At 39.7% G+C, this 16,123-nt stretch overlaps 1 protein-coding gene across 6 annotated transcripts in view; it reads left to right on the top strand.

Annotated features, from left to right (window-relative positions):
- Window positions 1–16,123, top strand: part of ST3GAL3 (ST3 beta-galactoside alpha-2,3-sialyltransferase 3) — a 184,520-nt gene that overhangs the window by 32,930 nt on the left and 135,467 nt on the right. For 3 of the 6 annotated variants that reach the window (XM_040611242.1, XM_040611239.1, XM_040611240.1), the window contains exons 3-4: window positions 9,513–9,560; window positions 11,543–11,677. The exons of 1 other annotated variant lie outside the window; for it this stretch is intronic. In XM_040611242.1, coding sequence (XP_040467176.1) covers window positions 9,513–9,560; window positions 11,543–11,677 — 183 coding nt within the window. Of the gene's footprint in view, window positions 1–9,512; window positions 9,561–11,542; window positions 11,682–16,123 lie in introns of those variants that run through there. 2 more of the 6 variants (XM_040611241.1, XM_040611244.1) reach the window with 2 other exon arrangements.

The following is a 16,123-nucleotide window of genomic DNA, read 5'->3' on the forward strand; positions in this document are numbered from 1 at the left end:
AGAGCTCTCTGATAGTGGTGTGAGTATGTGTAAGTTTAAGACACTGTTACTAATACAGTCCTTACTGTGCTTTGTTAAGGTGAAAAGCTCATGTCCATGTTTAATAAAAATGTTATTAAAAATAAAAAAAGACACAAAGCATTCATAATTAGAACTACATTGCTTTAATTTTATAATATCTAAGGTAACAATACATATTTTGTTTGCACTGTGAAAATACAGAATGCATTTTCCTTGTGCCACTGCTGTGCAATAACCTAATCCAGAAATTTTAGTGTATTTGTCTTTAGTTTGAAACTGAACCTTTTAAAGACAAATTTAAAGGTATTTTGCTTTCTTTGTAGTTTCAGGCTGCTAGTATGTAGTGAAGAGTAGTAAGGTTTGAATGTTTTGAGTGTTTTTTTTTTATATGGAAATTGCTTAGTATTCCAAAAATTATGTGAAGTGTCATTGAAAGCAATGAGAGCACGTTGGCCAATTAATTCTCATTTACATCTGTTTTGCATCACCAAAATATTATGTTGAGTCTGGCCCTTAGTTTGCAAATGACATATTAGAGTTTTTTCAAGGATTTACATCCAAATGAGCATTGTTAAGTGCTTTAATTAAAGGAAAAAAATATTTAAAAATTAGTTATGATCTGTAACCTTCCTGTCCAGTATTCTTGGCTGAACTAAATAATGGCTGTGCTAATATTAGACACATTCCACACAGACACGAGATTTACTGTAAATTTGGTAGTTTTCTGTCTTACATCAGTGGTTAAATTGGTCTATCCTCTAAATATTCCTAATAGTTAGATCCAACAGTCATATACAGGTAAGTCTAAATACAACTTCTTCTGTGCTCCTGATATATCCAGTGTACAAGTTTGCTGTTAATTTTAATAATAGACAGCTGCAGTGTTGTTTTGTTACTGAGATTATCTAGGAAATACTAGTAGTGACCCTTTTGAAAGAAATGTGTTAAAGAATTCATAATTTTGAAGTATTAGCTGGAGGGACACATTCAGAAGAAGATACATATTCTGAACCTAAAGCAAGTGCTTTATATTTGAGTGCATAAATACTGTATTTCTAGATGAAAGGAGTGAATCTTTTATTCAGAAACAAAATATGGTTTTGCTTCATATTGCTTTGATTGAAAACGTACTACCACTGATGCTCAAGAAAATTTCTTGAACTGAGCTGGTACTATCTTACTGTCCCATGTTTTTGCATTTGTTCCTGTGTAATTCCCTAGCTGCCAATATGCATTTTCTGTCTTGCCACGTGGATTGTAAGCTTAGAAGAGAGCAGTTTTACTGTTCTGTAATTTATTGCGTGTTCCACTATGGAATTTGGGTGTATGACAGAGTGCTGCAATAATAATTGAAACCAAAATATAAGACTTGGCTTAGGAGATCTTGAGCTCCTTAAAATACTGAGGCGCTGCTTGGGATTAATTAAAGGATTTCTCTCTGTCAAGAGAAAAACCTCTCAGGTACCAGCTTTATTGGTACAGTTTGGCGTGTTTGGTTTTGTAGCCTTATGGCAGATCTGGACCTTCTCTACAGCTGCCTTCCTCAAAGCCAAGTATATTTTCACTGAACTTTTGCAGCACCTTGGTCTCCCCTTCTCCTTTGCGCTTGGGGACTGTTTGCCCACCTCTTGTGGTGGTTGGTCTTCCCCTGCTTAGGGAGCTGTGGCAGGCACTGAGGAGCTACACGTACTGGATGCTTGGAGCGAAGCATCGTGTTCCCTTGTGCCCAGAGTTTTGTTGGTCGTGGTGATGCAAAGTTATGTAGTAGATCCAGATAATACTGATCTTACGAGCAAAACATACCAGCCCTTCCTGCTACCAAACTGTTATTTGAGCACTGCTGAAGACAATAGCAATGTAATATCCTTCTGAAGCATTTGCCAGCTGGCGCAGGACACCATCTTTTCATTCAGTTCATTCATTGCAGAACAAAGAAAATTGGCATGCTTAGAACATCTTAAAAATACATCTGTTCAGAACATGAGTGTTGTTTCTTGCTTAGTTAATTTGCAGCTTCATTATGAACGCCTTGATGGAAAAGGAGCAATGTGCACAACAGCAAGTGTAGAAGTTGGTTAAGTTCCATGAAATTCATAAATGTTCGTGGAAGAAATACTACTACGTCTTTCAACTTCTGTATCACTAAGAGAGTTGTAGTTTCAATTAAATGACAGGAAATTGAGAGCTGATAGAGAATTACTTTGCAGTTTACAATGTAACCGTTAGATCTTGATGCCACATAAAACTGAGGCAAGTGATAATACTTTGCTATATCCATTCTTAGCTCTCAAGCCTTTTTTTCCAAGGTTCTTTGAAAAAAAGCAGGTTGCTTATTTTTACAGATGAGAAACACTTAATTTCATCAGAGGATTTGTTCAGGGTTGCACAGGTAATAGCCAGATCACCGTACTGGCTGAGGTTTAGTTTGGTGACGAGCTTGCAGACAAGAGCTCTGAACCAGCTGTGTCTGCGCTCCCCGGGGCACAGCCTGTGCCTGAGCCTCCTCGCTCTGTCGAGTCTCCGTGTGGCAACTGGCTGGTTCCGGGCTGAAGCAAAAAAGGGACCTGACATCTGGGCAGAGTGGATGGCCAAGGAATTTGGGTGCAACTCTAAGCTTGGCTGTGAAGTCATCTGTCAATATAAAGATGTGTAGTTGGGTCAGCCACAGAAATGGAGAGAGAACCTGCGTAGCCTTCTTCAGTACGGTATGCTTAAAAAGTTAGTACTATATAAATGAGACTAGTATTTAAAGAGATGCTGGCTAGAGCAGCAATGCAGAAACTTTTCAACTTTGTACAGTGCATAAGTAAATTAATATTTAGATCAGAATGATTTTTTTCCATCTTTATGGCATTCTCAAGTGAGAGTGAACCTTCCCCCACAGGCGTTACACAAAACAAGCACCAGCCTGCACCCACATCTTCATACTAACGCAAATATAGCCAGGTGGCACACAGGACAGGCATTCAGATTTAGTGCAACAGGAACACTGTAATACAGCCTTATTTTAAGACAATTTTAAAAAGTAGAAAATCCAGAGTTTTCTGGAAGCGTTCTTTATTATCAGATGTTTCCTGTTGCTGAGTGACTTTTCCCTTCCCATAAAGGCGATAAGTTTGAACTTTGAACCTGGGTCTCCTATCAGTTGCAGACAGCACTGGACTGAAGTCTTCATCCAGTGTGCTTGCCAAAACTTGCACTGCCTGTATTTACTGCTGTTACTTTGCACGCCTGTGGTTAGGAAGTGCGCCTGTGCTGTGTGTGTGTCGTCTTTATGTATTCCTCATCTTGGGTTTTGAAAGTGTTAGAATAGCTCTACTCAAACAGTACACATGAGACTGTAAGTTCTTGTGGTATCTAAGCATGGGAACACTACTGACTGTTTTTCGCAGAGTATCTAGGTAGAAGCTGATGTTACTAGTAAGAGTTATGTTACATAGGTTTTCTTTGACCTTCACTGATGCTGTATGAGGTGGTGCATAGAGGATGTCATAATTAGTGCCTTGAGTTTTGAATTAAAAGTATGAGTAACTCAGAGCATCGTTGAAGCTGTGATATAGATGTTCCTGTAGTGACCACTGCTTTTAGCACAGAGCCATCTCATTCTGTTCAGAAAAAGTTGGAGAAGTAGGAAAATCAGTTGTACTATAGAAGAAAGAGCTTAATAAAGTGGAATAAACCAAGCAGTGGGAGGGGAATGCAACATTAGTACAAAAGTAGGATACTTAATGAATTTGTAGGGTGGCATTTATCATTAGATTGAATAAATTACTTAGCCCTTCCCTAAACTGGTCTTCAGAAAGTAAACCAAAGCATTAGGAAGTGAAGGATGCCCTGTTGAGTAATTCGTAAGTGCAGGCAGTTCTTCTGTTTTACCAAGTCTGAGGAAAGATGTTCATGCTTTAGATACCTAAGCAAGATATCTGTGAAATAGAACTGGAATTACTTAATTCCCTTCAATTCCTTGGATATAAGAATTATTCGGAGTGTTCTGTAGTCATGATGAGTGTGAAGGGTTTTCCAAATTTTTTTTATTTTAAGGCAGGGAATGTTCCAAGACAGATCTTCTTGCCAAATGAATCCTGACAGTAGCATGTTTTCTGACAGTGGCACTGCTTTTGTGAACCTTGTTTTCTGACTAGATGAAATATAAGGATAGTTTTTGTTATTACTGGCCTTCTTGTCACTAAGTTATGAAGTGTTTTGTGCATTGTGTTCCTACTCTGGTATATGTCATCTTATAGAATACTGATCTCAAACAGAAAAAAAAATTTTGATGGCCATTGGGGTGTTTGATCCTATCCTTTTCAGCACTCAGCTGAAAAAGAGAAACAGCTGAATGACAGACCCTTTTTTTATGAATGGTTTAATTCTGTGGTAAAAAAGCAGCACCTAAAATCTTTTCATTCTGATTAAAATCAAAATGGTATTCTTTAATGTTATTACTACAGTTGCCATCCCCAGTCCAGGTGATGGACCTCTGCAGGATATCTGGTCTCTGAGCAAGCTCTGGAGATAGAAATTACATTGAATGTTACTAAATACAGGTTCCAGTTCTGCAGGAGTCCATCAGAGTATTTGGAGAGCAGGGGTATGAAATGAGAAACTTAGCAGTGATTATGCGTAGAAGAAAGCAATACAGACCTCAGAGCTTCAGTCTCTGTATGAGGATGTGCCAAATTACAGCCTTATGTTGGATGTATTATTGTATTCCCTGTTTGGCTTGGTCTGTGGAGTATATTACTGTAATGGTATGTGGTATCAAGGCTGTGTTAAGCCTTTATTATTAAACTCTTATAACTCCTGTGGGACTGATGGTTTGTGGTTTCTCAGGACCACTTCCAAAGCAGCATGCAATCATTTTTTTACTGACTTTTCTTTTACCCACCCCCTCCGGGAAGTTGGTTTATTGCTGAAGTCTGGTTTTGTGTTTTGTTTGTATTTTTTTTTTTTTAAATGAAAAAGGATAAGAGAAGTTACTGGTTCAGCTTCTTTGGTTTCCAATAGAATGAGACAAATATCTACAAATCCTTGCAGGGACAATCTGTAGAAAGCAAAAAAAGTTTGTGGCTTCTCGGAGGGACTTACTGTAAAAGTCCTAACTGAAATTCTGAAACAGCATTTAGGTAAACGTATAGGTTATACACCGTTCTTGATTAAAAGTGGATTATATTTGCTGTTCTTCTTCTGTATTGCCACTGTTTGTTTTCAGTTTGTATATTGCATTTTCATCAATGATGAAATCAAAGCAAGGACAATATTTGCATTGGAAGTTGGTCCATGTATTTGCTTTTACATGATTTCAGGAACTTGACACAACTGGGCTTGAAGACCTGTTTCCACACACCTCTTGAGTGCAGTACCCAGCATGCTATTGAATGTTTATCCTGTGGTGTCCATATCTCTTTTTTTGAGTATGAAACTTAAGGTGTTTTCCAACATGGCCTTGTTTCTCTGTCTCATACAAATCTGCATTTTTTGGTCAGGACCATCGCTCCTTTATGAAGACCCAAACCTTCATTTATTTTTCTGTTCAGAGACTAGAGTAGTGGAAAAAACATGGCAGTCTGTAAGGAATAGTAGTTCAATGCTTTTCTGGTGTCCAGAAATGCCTAGATCTAAGGCACATAATATATGCAGCGAGATAATTTATTTTGCCTGTGCTGGGGGCAGGGTGGCACGGCGCAGAGTTACCCAGACCCTGAGAAGGATCATGGCTAACAAAACAAACAGGAGGAAGGATTTGCAGGAGATCTAAGATGGGGACATTGAAGTGGAAAGGGATGTGTGTACGTGAAGAGGTAAGGGGTTAGCAACACTTGAAGTGCCTCCCTTGCCTTGAAATAAACCACCCAGGTATGAGGATTGATTCTATCTGGATTGTGGTGTAAGTGCAGCCACAGATGTAGCACCTCAGATTTGCAGGGTTTTTTTAACTTCAGGACAGAACTATGTAAATCCAATTGTGTTCTTTTGAAGTTAAGTTCAGCTCTATCTCCAGTATGGAGCATTGTTGGAACAGTTTACATTTGTTCCCGGAGCAGCTTGAGTCTACCTGCACAGCCTGTCTTGGAGCTCCTGGTTCCTGAACCAAATGGGATCCTTGTGTTTGTTCCATAGGAGTGAACTCTCCTGGAAGAGGAGTCTCATACAGCACTCCTCCACACTCCAAAAAGGCTGTGATGGAGCACATTCAGGTAGCCCTGGACAGCACTGGTTTTTGGGGGATGATGGGGCAGATTCATATGTTGGTCCAATTTTTGGTGGTCTAGCTGGAGGGTGGGTGGGGAAAGTAACCCAGAACATAGGTCTCAGTGTGACTCTAACCCAAAGTTGACACAAAGTGACCCAAAGCAGCTTTGCACTCTGGCTGGTGAGGTCTCAGCCATTGTTATTCCTGGCACTGAGTGCCTTCTAAATAAGTATTTCTGCTGTCTTTACTTCTTCTGATGGATTGGATCAGATCCAGAATTGCATTTGGATTTTGCTGTATCTTGTTTGATTCCCCCCCCCCCCCCCCCCCCCCCCCCCTTTTCCTTTTTAAACTGCTGCAGCCCTTGAAAAATGATTGTAGCTAACATGAAAACAGATGTAAAAGGCTGGCATTGTGATGTGTGTGGCTTTAAGCTGTGCGTACTGGCAACTTGTTGGGTGTCAGACTTCATGATTTGGCCATAAAGACTGCCCTTCCAGTTAAGAAGGCAGGAGGAGAACATTTTGGATGCTTTATGGAAGTAGGTAGCTGAAAGGTTATAGACTGCTCCTTCAGACATAAATGCTTCGTGGCACTTAAAGCAAGGGCACATGTGAGTGAATATGTTTTACATTGTGTCTTACTAAGTTTTGAAAGGTGGAGCCTTTGAAGGTTGCCTTTGTGAGAGGGAAGGCACTGGGCACAGACTGAGCAGCCACTTTGTCTCTGCAAAAAAATGTCTAGAAAGCCAGGAGGACTTTGAACTGAGTGATGACTGGAAGAGATTTGAAGCTAGAAGCAAACTTTGCTTTTGGTTTTGGAAGCAGGACTCAGTGTATTTGCAAATAAATCTGGCTTGCCTCAAGGAAACGGTTATCTCCATCAACTTCTGAGAAAAATAACCTGTAGCTCTGAATTTGGCTGAATGTGAATAGCTGTCTGGGTGGAAGAAAGGTGACATATTATCTTCTCAGCCTTTTTCAAATTTATAGCTTTTTAACTTTTGAAGTTTTTAATGCCAGAAATAAACACAGTGGTTTAATAAAGGTCTGTGGTTTGTGAAATTACTTGTGGGGACAGAGGGGGAAATTGACTGTAATACAGGTTATTCACCGTGAGTTTGAGGTTGAAACTGTGAAACTAATAGTCATGTGGAGGACTGGACTGGAACAGGGAGCTCACATGTTTGCTCTGCTTGTAATTTTTTTGTTTATATGAGGAAGATAGCATTCTCATTTAAAGGAATGAAACATTATACTATTTTTGTGGGCTGCAAGAGTGGTATTAATTTGGTGCTTGCAATGCTTTTCAGCCATTCTTAGATAGGTCCTAATATTTCATGCGCAGTGTTTGAGTGCAAAATATATTGCAGGAAAATGAACAACATATAAATTTGGCAATAACTACAAAGTAATAGTTAATGTTGATAAAAATCTCAACAGTTTTTTAAAAGTACAACCCCACAGAGATACTTCAGAATTAATTGATGGCAGATGAATTTAACACAGTTAAAATGAATTAAACCCCTTGCTATTTAGAATAATATAAGGATGTCTGAATTTTATCCCCAAAAGAGGAAATACAGTTGTTAAGTCCAGATGGATTTTTATTTTTATTGGAATAAGTTTTGAGACTAGTAATATCTATCTTTTTTTTTTTTTTTTTTGTTACTACTATAATTTTGGACATGGGACAGCACAAACCTACTTTTAAAATTGTTTTAAATCCAGTTAAATGAACAGTTTTAGTCTGTTTATTTTGAAAATTAGCACTTTCTTACTGAATTTGTAAGAATGGGAAAATAAGCATGAAGGTGATATACAGTATAGAAAAGCCAAGGGCTCAGTCCTATGTCAAGTTATTGTCAGCTGAAAGGTGGTAACTGTCAACGTCTGTGATTGTAGCCTGCCGAAATGTAAGGTGATGCAGTAGGAGCTTAACCTCTTTTCAGCACGGTAAATCTGACTGTGCTTGGGCTTTCTGCCTTGTGCCGAGGGCTTGTATTGAGGCAGCTGCTGTGGTGCTGCCAAGGATGTGTGATAAGCTGGCGGCATCTGAGGCCTTAAGTTACAAAGAGAAACTTTAAGGGATTCAATCTATTAATTTAGCTGAAGGTGAAAGGCAGTTCTGCTATTGCTGTGTAAGTTTAAAGCTTCTCATTCCATAAAATCATTAAACCTATTGTGGCGGTTTGTTCTTTGCTGTCTTTTACCCATTGGCAAGTTGCCTTGAAGTTCTGGGCTCAATTCTGCTCCACTGGTGGTGGAGTAGAGTTCAGTAACTTCCTTCTTCAGCTGGGATTGGCATCAGAATGGATGGCAAACCAGGAGGCTTACTACCAAAAGAATGGTTGGTTTGTCTTAAGTAGGAATAAAGCTGGAAAAAATGCCCACCATTGAGCATGGTACCATATTGCAGCTCCACTTGGAACAAAATATTGAATTACTACTAATAAATTTTGCAAACAGGTTCTAGGCTGGGAGAGTGGTAAATGAGGAAAGTGAATGACTAATAAAGGGGTCTGAATCATGCGGTAAGCTAAGTGCAAGCAGGCAATAAAGGTTTCTATGTGGCCAAAAGTCAAGTTGCATATAAAAACCTGGGGACTGTAATCTACAATTGAAGCAAAGTGTGCCCTATCATATGAAACGGTGACTAAAAGTACCAGGCTTTAAAGGGTGAGCAAGAGTTGTCATTGCGATCGTGGATAAAAGCACTATTGTGATCCCCAGATGGCAAAATAAAAGGGTATCAAGTAGAGACGTTGTATTTTCTTGATACTTGGCAAATGTGCTGCATGTAGTACAAAGGGGAAGGATATTCATAGATTGAGAAGCCATTAGTGTGAGTAAAAATGTGGAAAACACGGTGAGAACTGCAAGAGCCACGAAATACTTTGCTTAGCAAATAGTGTCAAGGATGAGCTGATTGTAACAGATGAGTCCCCTAAGTGGGGACAAAATATTGATAACGCCTTTGATAAGAAAAAGCTCTCCAGGCTAGCAGTCCAAAGCATATTATGATTCCATTTTGGTAAGGTTGACCAAACTGGTCAGGTATAAAAGGAAATTATTTTCAATAAATTGTAGCTACTTTAGGTAATGACGTTGTGATTTGTTGCGTACTGCAGAGTTTGCCTTTTGCTAGATGCCTGTTGTTTTGCCTGGCTGGTGAAGTTGTTCTGCTTCCTGGCAGAAGGGAGCATAAGGAGGTATTTAAGCAAAATAACAAGAAAATGATACAGCAAGAAATGGTGCTAAGAAAATGGGGAAAATGAACTTGTACTCTTGTGTTACAGATTCAGTGGTTCTTTCCTTTGACTCCGTTGGACATACAATAGGCTCAGGTACAACATTGCCTTCTTCTCTATCGCCCACCTCATGACAAGGCTTCTACTTAATTGGACATGGTAGCCATGTTGGGAGGCAGGTCACAGAGCCAGACTTTTGTGGGAATCAACCATCTAGCCAAAGTGGGTCAATAGGTCCTTTCCAAAGTGTGGTGGAACATGAAGGGTCTTAGTGGAACACAAGGATTAACATGTTGGACCCCTTCCATAACCCAGCAAGGCAGGTAACCTGGACACGTTACATGTGTTAGTGATGTGGTTTGTGCTTCTCTTCTCATGTGAAAGGCATTAAGATGATGTCACCCACCAGCTGAAGAAAAACTGTTCCATGCTACCAGGAGTGTTTCTCAGCTAAACAAACAGTTGAGTTATTTGGGGAAAGACATGAGGAATGCTTCCAGGAAGGAGAAGGCAAGAGAGTCGTAGCTAAACAAATAGGGCTGGAAACATTTTTTTGGATGGAGATTGACCAGCATTATGGAACCCCAGGGCAAATCCTGCCCAATCTAATTTCCTTTGGAACCTGAGCATGACCTTCAATTAAACTGAACCAGAAATCAAAGATTCTTTTGTGTTGGGGGCACTTCATGAAATCAGTAACTATCCATTTGGCTATTTGTAATATGCGAGCTGTAGCCAAGGCACACCATATGTATGAATAAATGATATATGAAGTACAAGGGAAAGGCTAAGAGTTACTTATAACTTAAAACCCCTTAACACTTTAAAGATGGGGGTATTTGCTGTCTTGCAGAAAAGAAAAAAATATTCCAAGTGGAGATTTTGTATTTTATCTTGCTTACTAGCCTTTCCTCTTAGGTTGCTAGGGAGGGGGAACATGCTGCCTTCCAACATAGCACCTGTCTTCTGCCTGCACAGTCTGAAAGAAAGCCTGCTGCCTGACACTAACAGCAAAGCTTGAACATAGATTTCTGATTTACTAACCCCCGAGCTAGTGGTAGTAACTTGCTTTGTTTACAAGACCCCAAATGCTTTCTGCTTTCCCTGCTTCTTCTCTAAAACTTGTATCTAGAAATTAATCCATTGTGGGTGCATGGTCGGATGTGGGGACGTTTCAAGGGTGCTGAGTGCAGAGTGGAAACGTTGTGTTTATGGGGGGAAGAGACCCTCTATTAACTCCCTTCTACTAATTCATACCAGTCGTAACTGAAGTGTGTTGTTGCCTGCCTCCTTCTGTATTGGGTGGTGGTTTCTTTAGTCTGCAGAAGTAGGGGGGAAGTTGCATAGGTTTTAGATACAAAAATCTGTGAGTAAAATTCAGGGATATATTTTGATTACAGCTGAGTATGTCTGACTCGGCATACCTACACTGGAGTTATGCTGGATTGATGTTGGTACAGATAAGGCCGGGATTTGTCCTGGAGCAAAACTTCTGAATATTGCCTACTGTGGATTTTTTTTTCCCCTAATTCTATTTTGGCTTCTAGCTGATGTGAAAGCAGTTAACCCTGTGGATAGTTCCCAGTGGAGGGCATCTATGGAGTTAATCATAAATGTTGTATTATGATACTACCGATAGGGTGGTAAATGTACTTGTGAAAACAGTTCAACTGTTCTGTGTCTTTTGGAGTTCTGTTAATACGGAGGGTGGGAGACAAGCTAATGGAAGCCAACAGACTGCCTGGGTCTGTTTTAAAAGCACTGGTCTTTGTTCTGCTTGTATATTGCAACTCAAGCTTGGATTGGGTAGGAGTAAGACAGTAAAATTTGATCTTTTGTAAACCCTTCCACTGCAACAAGGTTGAGTTTTTTCATTGAAGAAACGTGAAGAAAACTCATATATTTGAGAAGGGAGGCTCAGAAACCTCCAAGAGAGCTGTATGTTTATTGCTTTCATATTTAGTACTGTGCATTCGCTGTGCTGCAATCTTTAACTTGCTCTAAACTGATAACGTGTAATAAAATGTCAAGATGCGTGATGCCTACCCAACTGAGGGATAGCTTTCCTTGTTGAACAGGAAGGAGAGAGAGAAAAACTGTGGCTATTGTGCTTCCGCTGTCCATCCCATCTCACCTTGCTGCAGACCCAGGAAAAGACAGAGCCCAGAAAGAACCCACAGAAACAATGGCAGCTCCAGGCCCCGCCATTCCTAGTAGGTGATGTTTCAGGTTGGGGTAAGAAGGGGCTTAAGTTATGTACTTTGAAACATAAAAATACATACACTTTTCTCTTTATTAGTCAGAATTAAACAGCTGTGAGTAACAGTCTCCCTGTTAAGATTTCATGGTCCTTAAAACTAGTACTCATTGACTTGTTTTTGCTTATTAAACAGCTGCTTAGAATTGCTCTTTCATAGTTGTTAATCATGCCATGTGAAGGGCAGTGTCTTGTTGCAGCCTCTGTATTTTGAGTTGTCTTTATCTTGGTTTTCCCCTTAACTCTTTGTCCAATGCACAAATCTCAGTTTTCGGGGAGACTGGAAATCAGTTCTTGTGCATCTCAGGTTAGTGACACTCTCTAGGCTATGCTTGATGGCTTTCTGAGCTGAGTGTTCAGAAGATCATCTGGCTATGGAGCCTTAAAGTACTGCCTCATAGAAGATTATTAACTTAGAGAACGTGAGAATCAAATATGCTTGGAGTGAGACTGAACCATCTAAGGTTCACCCTGCAGTCTGGCCTTCACAAGTCCAGATGTTTTTGTGATTCTTTTCACGACTGCCCCTTCCCTTGAAGGATGAAGTTTGAGCAGCAAAGATAAATGTTTGAGGGGATGTCTAGGCCAGCGTTTCAGCTGAAACCATTTCAGAAAGGAGGGTGTCATGCTCTGAACTTGAGAAACATTAAGCAGGACACAGGGTGTTTGAGGAGATCTGGACTTCATTTGCTTGCCATAGACAGCTTGTATTCCTTCTCCCTGCCTTCCCTCTCTGGTTGCTTTGTTTTACTTTGTTGCTAGCAAATCAAACATTGGACCTTTAAAGTCAGATTTATACCCCTGCTATTTTTGTTCAAGACTTTTTCTACCTCCTGTGCCTGAGAGCGTGCAAGTTAAATTTTTCTTCTCTAAGCCTCTTCAGGATAAAAGTGCACTGAATGTACAACTTTCCCATCTGCTAATGTGCTTGCTGGAAATACTGTGGTTCTAAATACCTTTTGGCTGTAGGCTTATGCTGTTCTTAGACATGTTGCTATACAACCAACAGGTTGTATAGCAGTTGTTCTCACTGCAGGTTTAAAATCTCAAGCAACCCAGTGTTATTTAGGTCTTCCTCAAATTGCTTGAATATTTTAACTTGTTGTTGCTTTCTTCAGTTTATTTCTTAACCCTTATCAAAAGTTTGGCTTGATATATGCAAAGAAAATGGAGCTTTTAAAACTCGGAGTACTGTATCTGCTGCAGCTTATGTGCTTGAGAAAGCCCACATTCAATCCCATGCTTCCAGATGCTGACTTCACAATGATAGTGGAGTAATCATCTGAGAGTTTAAACCCATGCTTATTTAGGAGTTTGCTATTAGTAATTCCTTATGGGAGAGTTCTTAACTGTTTTGGGAACTATGAAGGAAACTTTTTCTGTTTCCTTCAGCTGCTGAAGATGGTTAGCTAACTATTTTGTGGAGGACAAGAAGAACCTTGTGTCCATTCTCCTAAATACAACTCGAGAGTGAATTTGTGATTTTGCTTACGTTTTGGATGGAGGGCAGGAATAGGAATACAATGGAAATCATCAGGTATCAAATTGGTAGAATAGTGATAAATTGCTAGCATGAGAGAAAAACATTGGTAACTTGCAGAAGATCACTCGCTGTTCTTTGGCGTCCATGAGGCGTATGGTATAGGTGACGACAGTTACACACTCTGATCTTTCCCAGATTTCTAGATTAGTGGTAATTAAGATGTTATGTTATATAATAGAATTTCTGAGGCTCTGGTAGATGTTCTTCGAGGAAAACAATTTTAATTTACATTTGGAGCTGATGTGGTTCTAGTGTGTTGGCGTTTTTGTGTTGTTTTTTTTCCCCCAATGTGTATTTCTGGCTGCCTAATGCTACATGTTAGTGATGGGAAAGGAGAGGTGAACTTACTGTGCTGCATTTTTCTGCATTCCTGTAAAGCAGTACGTAAATGGGAAATATTATTTCTTTTCTGCTGGTTTTAGTGGCTTTATTCTGCAAAAACGCTTTTTTCTTTTAATTTTTGATTAATGAAGTTCTACTTCATTCTTTCTGTGAGCTGTAGACCATGGGAGCTGCTTGAATCTTTGCCAGTGACTGTCATGTATCGGTTGCATAGTCCTTATGTGACTTTGCCAGCATGTTCAGTATCATCATCTGTCGTCTTATAAACGCTGTATTCCTCCAATTGAAAATACAGCTGTGGATGAGTTTAGGTGCAAATGCCAAGAAGTGGCTTAAAAAATACCCTGAAATAGAAGTACTTTAGTGGGATTTTTCTCTGTCATGTGGCATCTGTCTTCATCAAGTCAGTACATCTTGTAAGTCACTAAAAGCCAATATAGATTACTGTTTTTTTAATATTGTTCTTGACTTTTACTAGGAAATTTGATACAATTTCTAAAAAAAAGAATATGTCAGAAGAATCAGTAGGGCAGCATTACCTCCCATTAGCCAAGTGTATACATGGTAGTAAATGAAACAACTGTTTAGCAAAGGTTGCAGTCTGGCTTTAAACAGATGACTCTCTGGGAAAAGAAAAAGGGCATATGCAGTTCATGGGAGGAAATTTTTCATCTTCCTATTGGAGTCTTTCATAAATTCAGCTTAAAGCAGTCAGTTGCTTTTCTGCCATTGGACGTTGCTCTAATTTCATTAGGAAAAAAATGGTAAGGAATTACACAGTCCACGTTAAGGTAACCAGAGCGTTTTAAAATGTAATATGCTAAATGACCCCTTTTTGGTCAAAAGGCCGTCCTGGTGGATGATCTATACAGCGCTATCAGCAAGTGATTACTTATTTGTTCTTTCTGTGCCTGAGGAATGAATAATGTAGTTGCAGTGTCTGATGAAGGAAACCCCTCTGGTGTACTGCTTTTCTCAAGCTGTAAAGCTGGGCCAGATGTCTTTGGGGGCCCCCATAAAGAATTACAGGGGGGAGAAAACCACCTTGAAGGTATAGAGCTGAAAATTACTGCCTTTTGCTGTTAAATCTGAAACAATAAATAGTATCCTCCTGGTTTTAGGTGTCACCAGGGCATGCAGGGTTTTGTGAGACAGATTTCTCCCTTCCCCACTTTAAACTCACAGGTTTGTATTTTAGTTGTGCTTATAGTGCTTGGCATATCCATTTCCATCAAATACGGCTGTTCTGATCAGGTGCAGTATGTGGAAAATGAATATTGAGCTCAGTGCACTGGAACTGGTCTCCTTAGATCAGTTTGCACAGTGTATGAATGTTTTTAATAGATGTGAAATTCCAAGTTTTGCTGAAGGAGTGTTATTGTTAAGGAAGTTCTTTTGTTCCCCCCTCAAAAAGGGGAAGCCTAAGTGAGGCTACATTGAATGTTGTTGAAGAATCATAATTTTTTTTGCACACGTGGTGGAAATGTCAAATGGACAGATAGTTCTATGTAGACGTAGATTAACAAGGCATGCTTCTAGTACTGGGCTGCAAGGGCTAAGCAGTTGTCTTTACAGATGTCAGTTCTACTTCTTCTGTGTATTTTTACAGAGCAAGGAAAGGCACCAGGGACTGGACTTTGTCTTACCAGTATACTCAGGGTTCTCCCTGATGTCATTTGGACAACCTGGGGAAAAAGGCTGTTCAACTTGTATGCAAAAAGAGTAAATGGAGGTGAGGAGGAAACCAGAATATAGACATGAGGCAGTCTATGCAGGACAGTGCTGAGGAGCCCAGGTGGCTTTGCAATCTTTTTCCACCCTCAGTTATTCAATTGCCTCAGAAAAGAATGCTTTCATCAGTAAGTTCCGTCACTGAAGAGGTTAAAGTGAAAATGCTAAGGAAAGGATGCAACATTAATTCCTTGTTTGTCCAGTACTTTCGTTGTTGCTCACCAGTCCTGAGTGGTATTTTTTTAACCCTGAAAGAAAACCTTTCTTTTGTCCTTCTCCGTTGATCCATTGCATATGACTTTTTTTTTTTTCCATTAATTCTTTCCTGTCTCTTGAGTTCTAGCAGAATTGTTTTACACCAGCTGAACTTTTATAACTGTCCATATGTGTTTTCTTAGTCCAAGGTGAATGTGAGGGGTTTGACCTTTTTCTTTGCAGGGTAAGTCATTTTACCTGGCCTTTGCCATAGATGTAGAACTTAGATGTGGACAGGGACCAAGGCTCAACTTAGTTGGAGCCGCAGTTCCACAGAGACCAAGCTGCACTGGACAGGATGAAATGTATCAGGGTGGTCTGAGCTGTTCTTGATAGGACTCCTGTCTCTTGAGTGTCATACTGATTTCTTTGACAAACACAAACATTTTGAATAAAATACCTAAAATTGAACCTTCTGCCTTCCCTCCTATACTTGCCTTTACCAATTAAAACACAGAGAGAACTGTAACTACATATAGCCCATGTTAAAATTAATTTTCTATTTCTGTGGGTAAAGTTATTTGCACTGTG

This window comes from Falco naumanni, chromosome 11 (assembly GCF_017639655.2).
Source record: "Falco naumanni isolate bFalNau1 chromosome 11, bFalNau1.pat, whole genome shotgun sequence".
Lineage (NCBI taxonomy): Eukaryota > Metazoa > Chordata > Aves > Falconiformes > Falconidae > Falco > Falco naumanni.